The 11127-nt window shown below is 41.0% G+C and overlaps 1 protein-coding gene across 1 annotated transcript; it reads right to left on the minus strand.

Annotated features, from left to right (window-relative positions):
- Positions 1-2272: 2272 nt before the first annotated feature.
- Positions 2273-10721, minus strand: LOC143963597 (olfactory receptor 5G26-like). Its single transcript, XM_077473276.1, has 2 exons — positions 10630-10721; positions 2273-3600 (listed from the first exon to the last, which is right to left on the minus strand). Exon 2 carries the CDS (start codon positions 3583-3585, stop codon positions 2629-2631), a length of 957 nt encoding a protein of 318 aa, XP_077329402.1. The 5' UTR covers positions 3586-3600; positions 10630-10721; the 3' UTR covers positions 2273-2628.
- Positions 10722-11127: the final 406 nt, after the last annotated feature.

Below are 11127 nucleotides of genomic sequence, written 5' to 3' on the forward strand. Positions count from 1 at the left end.
CCACACCACATACCCTTCCACACCCCTCTCCACTAAGGATGAGCCGAACACCCCCCAGTTTGGTTTGCACCAGAACCTGTGAACAGACCTAAACTTCGTGTGAACTTTAAAACCCTATTAAAGTCTATGGGACTCGAACGTTCAAAATCTAAAGTGCTAATTTTAAAGGCTAATATGCCAGTTACTGTCCTAAAAAGTGTTTGGGGATCTGGGGCCTGCCCCATGGGACATGTATCAATGCAAAAAAAAGTTTTAAAAATTTAAGTTTTTTCGGGAGCAGTGATTTTAATAATGATTAAAGTGAAACAATAAAAGTGTAATATTCCTTTAAATTTCATACCTGAGGGGTGTCTATAGTATGCCTGTAAAGGGGCACACGTTTCCCGTGGTTAGAACTGTCCCTGCACAAAGTGATATTTCTGCAGGAAAAAAAGTCATTTAAAATCACTCGTGGCTATAATGAATTGTAGGCTCCCGTAATACAGAGAACACTCATTGAAAGTCATTGATAAAAAAAAAATTGGTATGGATATCAAGGGGAACCCTATGTCAAATTAAAAAAAAAATGACATGGGGTTCCCCCTAAATATCCATACCAAACCCTTCAGGTCTGGTATGGATATTAAGGGGAACCCCACGTCAAATTAAAAAAAAAACATGATGTGGAGTTCCCCCTAAAAATCCATACCAGACCCTTTATCTGAGTATGCAACCTGGCAGGCCGCAGGAAAAGAGGGGGGATGAGATAGCGCCCCCCTCCTTAACCGTACCAGGCCACATGCCCTCAACATTGGGAGGATGCTTTGGAGTCCCCCCAAAGCACCATGTCCCCATGTTGATGAGGATAAGGGCCTCATCCCCACAACCCTGGCCGGTGGGGGGTCTGCAGGCGGGGGACTTATCGGAATCTGGAAGCCCCTTTAACAAGGGGACCCCCAGATCCCGCCCTCTGTTTGAAATGGTAAGGGGATTCAAAAGTACCCCTACCATTTCACGAAGAAAGCGTAAAAAATAGTTAAATAAGACAAACACACTTTTGAAAAAGTCCTTTTGAAAAGATTCCAGCAGTGGTAATCCACTCTTGCTATCCAGCATGGCTGATCTGATCCAGCGACGGGTGATCTCTCCCTCCAGTCCAGCGGGAGGTTTCCGTTACATCAGAGGGGGGCAGGGTCACCCACACGTCATTGGGGAAGCCAGGCTTCCCCACTAGCATCAGAAGGGGGCGGGGTCAGGTGACGGGTGTCCCCGCCCTCCTCATATAAGAAACGTCAGGCTGCCGGGATCCCGCAGTGTCTCCACCAGTGGAGACAGAGGAAGGATGGATGGCCTGCTCTGCGCTGGACTGGAGGTAGAGATCACCCGTCGCTGGATCAGATCAGCCATCGCTGGACCCCGGAGAGATGATCATCCATCGCTGGATAGCAAGAGTGGATTACCACAATCTTTTTTTATTTTTAATAAAGGACTTTTTCAAAAGTGTGTTTGTCTTATTTAACTATTTTTTATGCTTTCTTTGTGAAATGGTAGGGGTACTTTTGTACCCCCTTACCATTTAAAATGGGGGGCGGGATTTGGGGGTCCCTTTGTTAAAGGGGGCATGCAGATTCTAATAAGCCCCCCACCCGCAGACCCCCACAACCACCGGCCAGGGTTGTGGGGATGAGGCCCTTGTCCTCATCAACATGGGGGCATGGTGCTTTGGGGGGTCCCCAAAGCATCCTCCCAATGTTGAGGGCATGTGGCCTGGTATGGTTCAGGAGGGGGGGCGCTCTCTCGCCTCCCTCTTTTCCTGTGACCTGCCAGGTTGCGTGCTCGGATAAAGGGTCTGGTATGGATTTTTAAGGGGAACCCCACATAATTTTTTTTTAAATTTGATGCGGGGTTCCCCTTAATATCCATACCAGACCTGAAGGGCCTGGTAATTGAATTTAGGGGAACCCCACGCTTTTTTTTTTTATCAATGACTTTCAATGAGTGTTCTCTGTATTACGGGAGCTGACAATTCATTATAGTGAGTGATTTTAAATGACTTTTTTTCCTGCAGAAATGACACTTTGTTCTAAGCACGGGAAACGTGTGCCTCTTTACAGGCCTACTATAGACACCCCCCCAGGTACGAAATTTAAAGGAATATTACACTTTTATTGTTTCACTTTAATCATTATTAAAATCACTGCTCCCGAAAAAACGTCAATTTTTAAAACTTTTTTTTGCATTGATACATGTCCCCTGGGGCAGGACCCAGGTCCCCAAACACTTTTTAGGACAGTAACTTGCATATTAGCCTTTAAAATTAGCACACACGATTTCTCCCATAGACTTGTACAGGGTGTTCCACGGCTTTTCGAATTTGCCACGAACACCCCAAATTGTTCACTGTTCGCCGAACAGGCAATGATTGAGTCGAACATGAGTTTGACTCGAACATGAAGCTCATCCTTACTCTCCAAATTCACTTCAACCCCCTCCTCCCATCCCACCCTGTCCCTTTCCACTCCCTTTCCTGCTCTACAACCCCATCCATTCATCTCGATCTCGAATGTGGCTCAGGGTTACCGCTTTTGGTGCTGAAAATCCAACCCGAGCCACACTCGGGAATACCATCAGGGGGGTTAATTAGTGATTTTAATAACATGTTTTATGTGCACTAGTGTGCAAAGAATGGAGTGCATTGATTATCGCTCTCTTAACTTCTGCATTTTTAAAACTATATATGAGAGGATTTAACAGAGGGGATGCCACAGTATAAAAAATGGAGAAGACCTTGTCAATGCTATCTGAACTTAAACCCAAGCTTGGTCGAAAGTAGATTCCAAACACCGTGCTGTAGAAAGTGATGACTACAGTAAGATGGGAGGCACAGGTAGAGAATGCTTTGGATCTTCCTTCTGTTGAGTTGATTCCTAAAATTGTATAAATGATGGAGGTATAGGACATCAATATCACAAGAAAAGTAACAACCCCCATTATCAATGATAGCAAAAAGACAACCAACTTTCTTGTATAAGAATAGACACATGTAAGTTTCAAAAGTGGGGGTATATCACAGTAAAAATGATTAATTTTATTTGAACCACATAAAGGGAATTTGAAAATGGTAATTGTATGAGTTATGGAAGCTAAAAAGCTACTTATATAGGCTCCATATACCAATCCCCAACATGTAAGTTTATTCATTATGCTATGGTAGAGCAATGGTTGACATATGGCAACATAACGATCGTATGCCATGGCAGTCACCAAAAAACTTTCAGATGTGGCAAACATTGCAAACAAAAACATTTGACTGGCACATGCTTTAAAGGAGATAGCTTTTTTATCTGAGATCAAATCTGACAGCATCTTGGGGGTAATTGTGGAGGAATAAAGCAAGTCAATTAAAGATAAATGACTCAGGAAAAAATACATGGGAGCTTGGAGATAATGGTAAGCACGTATTAATATTATCATACCCAGGTTACTTAAGAAGGAGCATGTATAAATGATTACAAATAAAATAAACAGTACTGATTGGATAAAATGGTTTGAAGTCAGTCCCAGTAAGATAAATTCATCAAATGTTGTCTGATTCAGAGTATCCATTGAGAATTTGAAAACCTGAAAAAACATAATTAGTAAACAAGTGTACAGTAGTATTAGTAGTAACAATACTAATATTATTATTATTATTATTATTAATAAGAAGAAAAGTTTGCATATGGAAGTAAGTAAGCACACTGAGTTTGTTTATATCTTTATAACACTAAATCTAAACTCTGTCAGCCTTTGGAAACAAATTTAGTGTTCCTCCACCCTCATATAGTAAGGATTAAATACTCTCTTAGCTTTTTTAGTTTGTGGTCCTACATTGTATGTAAGGACATCAGTGGCCCAACCACACTGTGGGTTTGGAGCAGAGCAATTAAAAAGTGCTAGCTGTCAGGGGAGTGAGGAATAAGGTAAGTATTCCTCTACTTTACACCCCCCCCCCCCCACTGCATCTAAAAGGTCACCCTTATTATATGGGAAGAGTACATCTTTAAAGCTTTCTCTAGTATACAAAATAAGTGGACATAACTAAGTAAGAAGTATTTTAGAAGACACACTTTTTTGTCATTGACTATTTCGAAAAGCCCTGGGTTGCTTATATTTCTAAATCTATAGGTTTGTAAAATGACTAAACTCAGCACTTATACATAATACAGTCATCCTAATTTGTAGACACTAGTAGATTTTTTTTTAAGACCTTAAAGAGGAGGGCCGGTATAGAAAAAAAAAAATTTTAAAAGTCAGCAGCTGCAAACACTGTAGCTGCTGACTTTTAATAAGTAGACTTATGCCGCGTACACACGAGCGGACTTTTCAACATCCAAAGTCCGACAGACTGATTCCGTCAGACTATTCGATCGTGTGTGGGCTGCAACGGACTTTTGATTTACCAAAGTCTGACAGACTTTAGAATACGGAACATGCTTCAAATTTTCCCGACGGAACTCCGCCGGACCCGGTCCCTTCGAAAAATTCGCTCGTGTGTAGGCTATTCCGACGGACTAAAACCAACGCTAGGGCAGCTATTGGCTACTGGCTATGAACTTCCTTATTCGAGTCCAGTCGTACGTCATCACGTTCGAATCCGTCGGAGTTTAGTGTGATTGTGTGTGGCCAAGTCCGCTCAGTCGAAAAGTCCGTCAGAATTCTGTCGGAACTCTGTCGGAACTCCGGCAGAACTCCTTCGGAAGTCTGTCGGACATAAGTCCTCTCGTGTGTACGGGGCTTTACCTGTCCAGGGCGCCCGCGATGGCGGCTGCCCGAGGCTGACCCGTCCCTCGGTCTCGGGTCCCGGCGCCGCCATTTTGGGTAAGGGAAACAGGCAGTGGAGCCTTGCGGCTTCACTGCCCGTTTTCCACTGCGCATGCGCGAGTCGCACAGCACTTTGTGAATGGGACGCGCTGTGTTCTGGGACACACAGTTCCCAGAAAACAGTGCGACCCATTACCCAGAAGACGCCGCACGGAGGAGAGAAGAAAGAAGATCTCTGTGGAGGAGGAAGAGGCAGATTAGGATGATGTGCCTAGCAACAGGCATTTCTGGTACATCTAATTTTTTATGTATTTTCTTTTTTCAGGGTGGCCCTCCACTTTAAAATGAATGGCTGATTTCAAGTTTAAAAATGAAATTGACATCAGCTGGTAATCTAACAAGCACCTAAAAATTATGATTCATACTTTACTATAAGGTTCTGTTTCCACTACTGCAAGTTGTAGTGTGACTTGACACATGTGAAGTTGCATGGCAAAGTCAAAATCCATATATTTCAATGGTCCCCGTTCTAATTGGTGCGACTCAAGTCACAGTGACTCCAGAAAAGGTTCTTGTTCTACTTTGTTCCAACTTCGGTGCAACTTGTTCTGCCATGGTTCGCAGCAGACGTATGACATTGCATCAAAAATTGCATTGCAAGGTCACACTGTAAATCGCGACTTTGGGGTCGCAATAATGGAAACCGAGCCTTAAGTCTATTGCAGACAGCCTTAGCACTGCTTATATAGCATGAAAAAATAAGCTGTTCATTAAAAAAAAGAAAACAACCAAGCCAATAGACTTCCAACTAAAATATGTCTTCATTTTTATTTTATTTAATTTTTAATCCTGTGTTACCCTTGGACATCCTAGTGATCTCCAGATCCTGCTGTTTCTAACATAATTAGATAAAATTATTTTATAATATATTTGGCTACTTTTAGTATGAAACATTAGTGGAGGTTCAGCAGAAATTCCATAATACAAAGCATAGTAAAAAAGACTACTAGAAATATTACATTATCTCCTGCCGCTGTGAATATCCATTAGTTAACCGCTGGACGTCAATTTGAAAAAATATTTTGACTCCATGAAAGTAAAGGTAAAGATAGATGCAGGTACAAAGATTTGCTCAAAAAAAATCATTCAAATTAGTTTATGCAATCCAGATCATTGCTGGATTGACAGATACATCATGGTAACTAGTCATTATATAAGGTTTCATTTTGGAAGGTACTGTAGTCATAAAAGTACAGAAACACTCATATACAGTGCCTTGCGAAAGTATTTGGCCCCCTTGAACTTTTCATCCTTTTACCACATTTCAGGCTTCAAACATAAAGATATAACATTTTTATTTTTTGTGAAGAATCACCAACAAGTGGGACACAATTGTGAAGTGGAACAAAATCTATTGGATTTTTGAAACTTTTTTAACTAATAAAAAAATGAAAAGTGGGGCGTGCAAAATTATTCGGCCCCCTTGCGTTAATACTTTGTAGAGCCACCTTTTGCTGCGATTACAGCTGCAAGTCGCTTGGGGTATGTCTCTATCAGTTTTGCACATCGAGAGACTGAAATTCTTGCCCATTCTTCCTTGCAAAACAGCTCGAGCTCAGTGAGGTTGGATGGAGAGTGTTTGTGAACAGCAGTTTTCAGCTCTTTCCACAGATTCTCGATTGGATTCAGGTCTGGACTTTGACTTGGCCATTCTAACACCTGGATACGTTTATTTGTGAACCATTCCTTTGTAGATTTTGCTGTATGTTTGGGATCATTGTCTTGTTGGAAGATAAATCTCCGTCCCAGTTTCAGGTCTTTTGCAGACTCCAACAGGTTTTCATCCAGAATGGTCCTGTATTTGGCTGCATCCATCTTCCCCTCAATTTTAACCATCTTCCCTGTCCCTGCTGAAGAAAAGCAGGCCCAAACCATGAGGCTGCCACCACCATGTTTGACAGTGGGGATGGTGTGTTGAGGGTGATGAGCTGTGTTGCTTTTACGCCAAACATATCGTTTTGCATTGTGGGCAAAAATTTCGATTTTGGTTTCATCTGACCAGAGCACCTTCTTCCACATGTTTGGTGTGTCTCCCAGGTGGCTTGTGGCAAACTTTAGACGAGACTTTTTATTAATATCTTTGAGAAATGGCTTTCTTCTTGCCACTCTTCCATAAAGGCCAGATTTGTGCAGTGTACGACTGATTGTTGTCCTATGGACAGACTCTCCCACCTCAGCTGTAGTTCTCTGCAGTTCATCCAGAGTGATCATGGGCCTCTTGGCTGCATCTCTGATCAGTCTTCTCCTTGTCTGAGCTGAAAGTTTAGAGGGACAGCCAGGTCTTGGTAGATTTGCAGTGGTCTGATACTCCTTCCATTTCAAAATGATCGCTTGCACAGTGCTCCTTGGGATGTTTAAAGCTTGGGAAATCTTTTTGTATCCAAATCTGGCTTTAAACTTCTCCACAACAGTATTACGGACCTGCCTGGTGTGTTCCTTGGTCTTCATGATGCTCTCTGCGCTTTCAACAGAACCCTGAGACTATCACAGAGCAGGTGCATTTATACAGAGACTTGATTACACACAGGTGGATTCTATTTATCACCATCAGTCATTTAGGACAACATTGGATCATTCAGAGATCCTCACTGAACTTCTGGAGTGAGTTTGCTGCACTGAAAGTAAAGGGGCCGAATAATTTTGCACGCACCACTTTTCATTTTTTTTTTTTGCTAAAAAAGTTTAAATTATCCAATAGATTTCGTTCCACTTCACAATTGTGTCCCACTTGTTGGTGATTCTTCACAAAAAATTAAAATGTTATATATTTATGTTTGAAGACTGAAATGTGGCAAAAGGTTGAAAAGTTCAAGGGGGCCGAATACTTTCGCAAGGCACTGTAGATGCCATAATCTTGTAATATATTTGTGACAGTGATATGACAAGTATCAGTGTGTCCATGGGAGCCCATACTGCAGCTGATATCATAAATATTTTTTAAGAGACATCTAATGCTGAAAAATTGATAAGACGTGAACAGCAGCTCACAGTGAGAGTCTTTTGATTGATAATACCACACATGCAGTATTGGAACTCCAGGAATGTATGGGTATGCCAAACCTCAGACCACAGCATAGGGAGCAGAACATTGGCATATCAGAGGAAAATGATTTGCTACATGGGGCTGCTTATGGAGGGTGTTGAGGTCTAGGGTGTCAGGAGCAGAAAAATACATGAAGCTAATAGATTTATTGTGGTACACAATACAGAGTAAATCACCAATAGGAAAGCCCGCAAAAAAAAACTCCTTCGGCTAGTAGTGCTACACATGGGGGCATGCTCTTGGATTATGCTAGTTGTTTTTAAGGTGACTGGTACAAGTTTCATGTCACAGGAAACCCATAGCAAATTACCATTGGACTGAGAAATATGTGCTTTTAAATGTGTGAGCTGTGTTTTAAACCATCTTTAAGGATCCAGAGAACTGCCACACGTATGCAGCCTTAGGTTGAAGAGGAATGTTAGTGTTTTGTGAAAAGAGGTGACTACCAGCCCCCCTCTCTTTAACGGGTGAACGTTTGTGTTTTTTTCTTTAATGCTGCAGGACCTTCAGTGGCAGCAGCCATCCTGTGTGCTGCCAGAAAGACAAGTTCCTAAACACGGCAAGTTCATTAGGAATAACTTATTAGTTAGTTGTTTCTGGTGGTGGGACCTTTGAAGACACTGGGCTGTGAATGTAACCATTGGGAAGTCTAGATTTGTGCACCTTAAGTGAGTATGAGAGTGTGGGCATACATGTGAAAAGTGTGTGGATATTTTGGCTGTGTTTAGACCATAGAGCCAATGCAACCACTGTAGTTAATTCTGCTATTGGTGCTATAGCCAAATCTGCCACTCTATGGTCACCGATCAATAGGGGTATGCCTCGGTCTTTCTTGGCCATGGCTGAGGCCTGCAACTACAACTGCTAGAATCAGGGAAGAAGCAAGAAAGCTGCCCTACACCTAGGAGGACATCTGCTGTCAAAACAGTTAACAAACTTAGGGTTCCTAGTGCCTTAGACATGACCCCAGCCCCTATGTAGTATGTCTGAGCAAAGGCCCTTGAGCATAAGCCACCTACAGAGTCAAAAGAGGAGTGAGGACAATATTAACACCATGGGGTTTATTTACTAAAGGCAAATCCACTTTGCACTACAAGTACACTTGGAAGTGCAGTCGCTGTAGATCCAAGGGGGACATGCAAGGAAAATAAAAAAACAGCATTTTTGCTTGTACATGATTGGATGATAACATCAGCAGAGATTCCCCTGATTTCAAATCTTCCCCTCAGATTTACAGCGACTGCACTTCCAAGTGCACTTGTAGTGCAGAGTGTATTTGCCTTTAATAAATCAACCCCCATGTCCTTAGAGAGAATGTTGGGGAGACAGGGAGAGAAAGGAGGAGGGTTGAGGGAAGATGAGGCCACTTGCCATTATTGCCTTGACACTACTAGTTCTGACAACAACAGCCTTGGAATTGTTGCTAAGAAGGGTAACTGCTGGCCTCTTGTTTTTGACTGCCATTAGTGCTGTTATGTTTCCTGGATAGGAAGACTGCTGGCTTCTGTTCCCTGTGCCAGAAATGTAAAAATTCCTGAGTAAGAAGATTGCTGCACTCTTTGTTCCTGGTGGCCAGTAGTAACAGCATGTGATCCTGTGATGAGAAAGTAGCTGTTTTTTTTTTTACCTGGGCTGTCAGACAGAACTGTTGAAATGTGAGCAGGTAAAAAGTTTGTATGGACTTAGACGTTTAAGGTTAGCCAGGGTGTAATATACAGTACAGTAGTTTGTGTTTTTTCTAGGATTGATCTTCCTGTTCCAGCTGTTTTTATCCGAAACACCATCTCTACAAGTTCTACAGATATTGCATAAAAAGACTTTATGTTAAGGTGATATACTGTACTTTCTTGCCAGTAGTTGATGACTAAGTTCCAGATAGGGATAAACTCTTAGGAAATAATTATAGCTGTTATTGCTTTAACGTATATGCCTTGAATTTTTAAGAGAATGTGGCTTCAGAATGTATTTTTAGCCTTGCTGTTTTCTGTTTCTTTGGAGTTGAAGCATAAACTAACTGGACACTGCACAGCCATTTACTGGGAAGCTCAGTGTACTGCTGCTTCTCCTCCCCTCTGCTCTTTGAGAACAGAGGGAATGTGATCACTTATAAGAAAGGGAAAAAAAGGTATTCATAGTGTTTTTTATATCTATACAAAAATGTTTTGCCTTTCATTTATATTTTAAATGGAATGGGTTGTTTTACAAGGTGATCATTTGCAATCACTTTAACCCCCCCCCCCCAGCTTACAGATTACAGTGCTGTATTAAAAAATACACACACCCTTTGTCCCTAGTGGTCTGTGCAATGCCCTGCATGCACTTTTATATTATAAATACTGTTTTTTACTGCCTGGAATTTGGAGATTGTCCATAGCAACCAAAAAGTGTCAATTTTTCAGTGTTTTAGGATTTGATTACATTATTGAATAATTTTTATTATTCTTTATTATATTATAAACTTTATCATACCCGGGATGTCTGCTAGACTCTGGTTTGAACAGATTTAAGAGCGTTATTCCTAAGAATTACAAAATAAAAGCCAGATTTCCGTGCAAAATAATTGTACCGCTTTCAGCACCTAATTCCAGACTGAATCATACCACCAGGGAGGTTAAATAAGCAAAAGTAATTATGTTGCTTTATGTTGCTTTAATCGAACAAGTACGAAACACAGAGGTTTAAAAAGCTATGCAATTTAAAATGATTTGAGAAAATTAACCTGCCAATACAGGTAAAATACTTACACAGTTAAAAGAGATATGCTCAAAATTTTAAATGTCAGCACTCAAAAGAAGAGGCTAATGGTGTGCTTACATATATATCAGTATATGTTGAATAAGTATATGCCTCGTTATTTACTTCTACATATCTAATGTGTGCTCCTTTTATATCCAAGAACACAAGCTCTTGGGGATTAATTTGTAGCTGGAAGATTAATCATAACTATTAAATACTAAATATATACAGTATGTGTAACAAAAAACAAGCTCATAGGAATACTTTAAACTTAGACTCCACAATACTCTACAGTCAGTTTTTCACAGGAAGTTATACACAAATTCAGATTCTTACTTTAAGATAAGTATTTTTTGGCCCCAAGAAGCCAAGATGTGCACAAACATCTGTATAAAATAAAGCAAATATATGACCACAATGTACACTTTCATGCTAACACAACAGCATTGTAATACAAATAGGTATTTTTGACAATCCAATAAAAACTTACTTGCAAAATCTCCTTT

Source organism: Lithobates pipiens, unplaced genomic scaffold (assembly GCF_037356315.1).
Source record: "Lithobates pipiens isolate NorthernLeopardFrog02 unplaced genomic scaffold, aLitPip1_a1.2 Scaffold_8, whole genome shotgun sequence".
Lineage (NCBI taxonomy): Eukaryota > Metazoa > Chordata > Amphibia > Anura > Ranidae > Lithobates > Lithobates pipiens.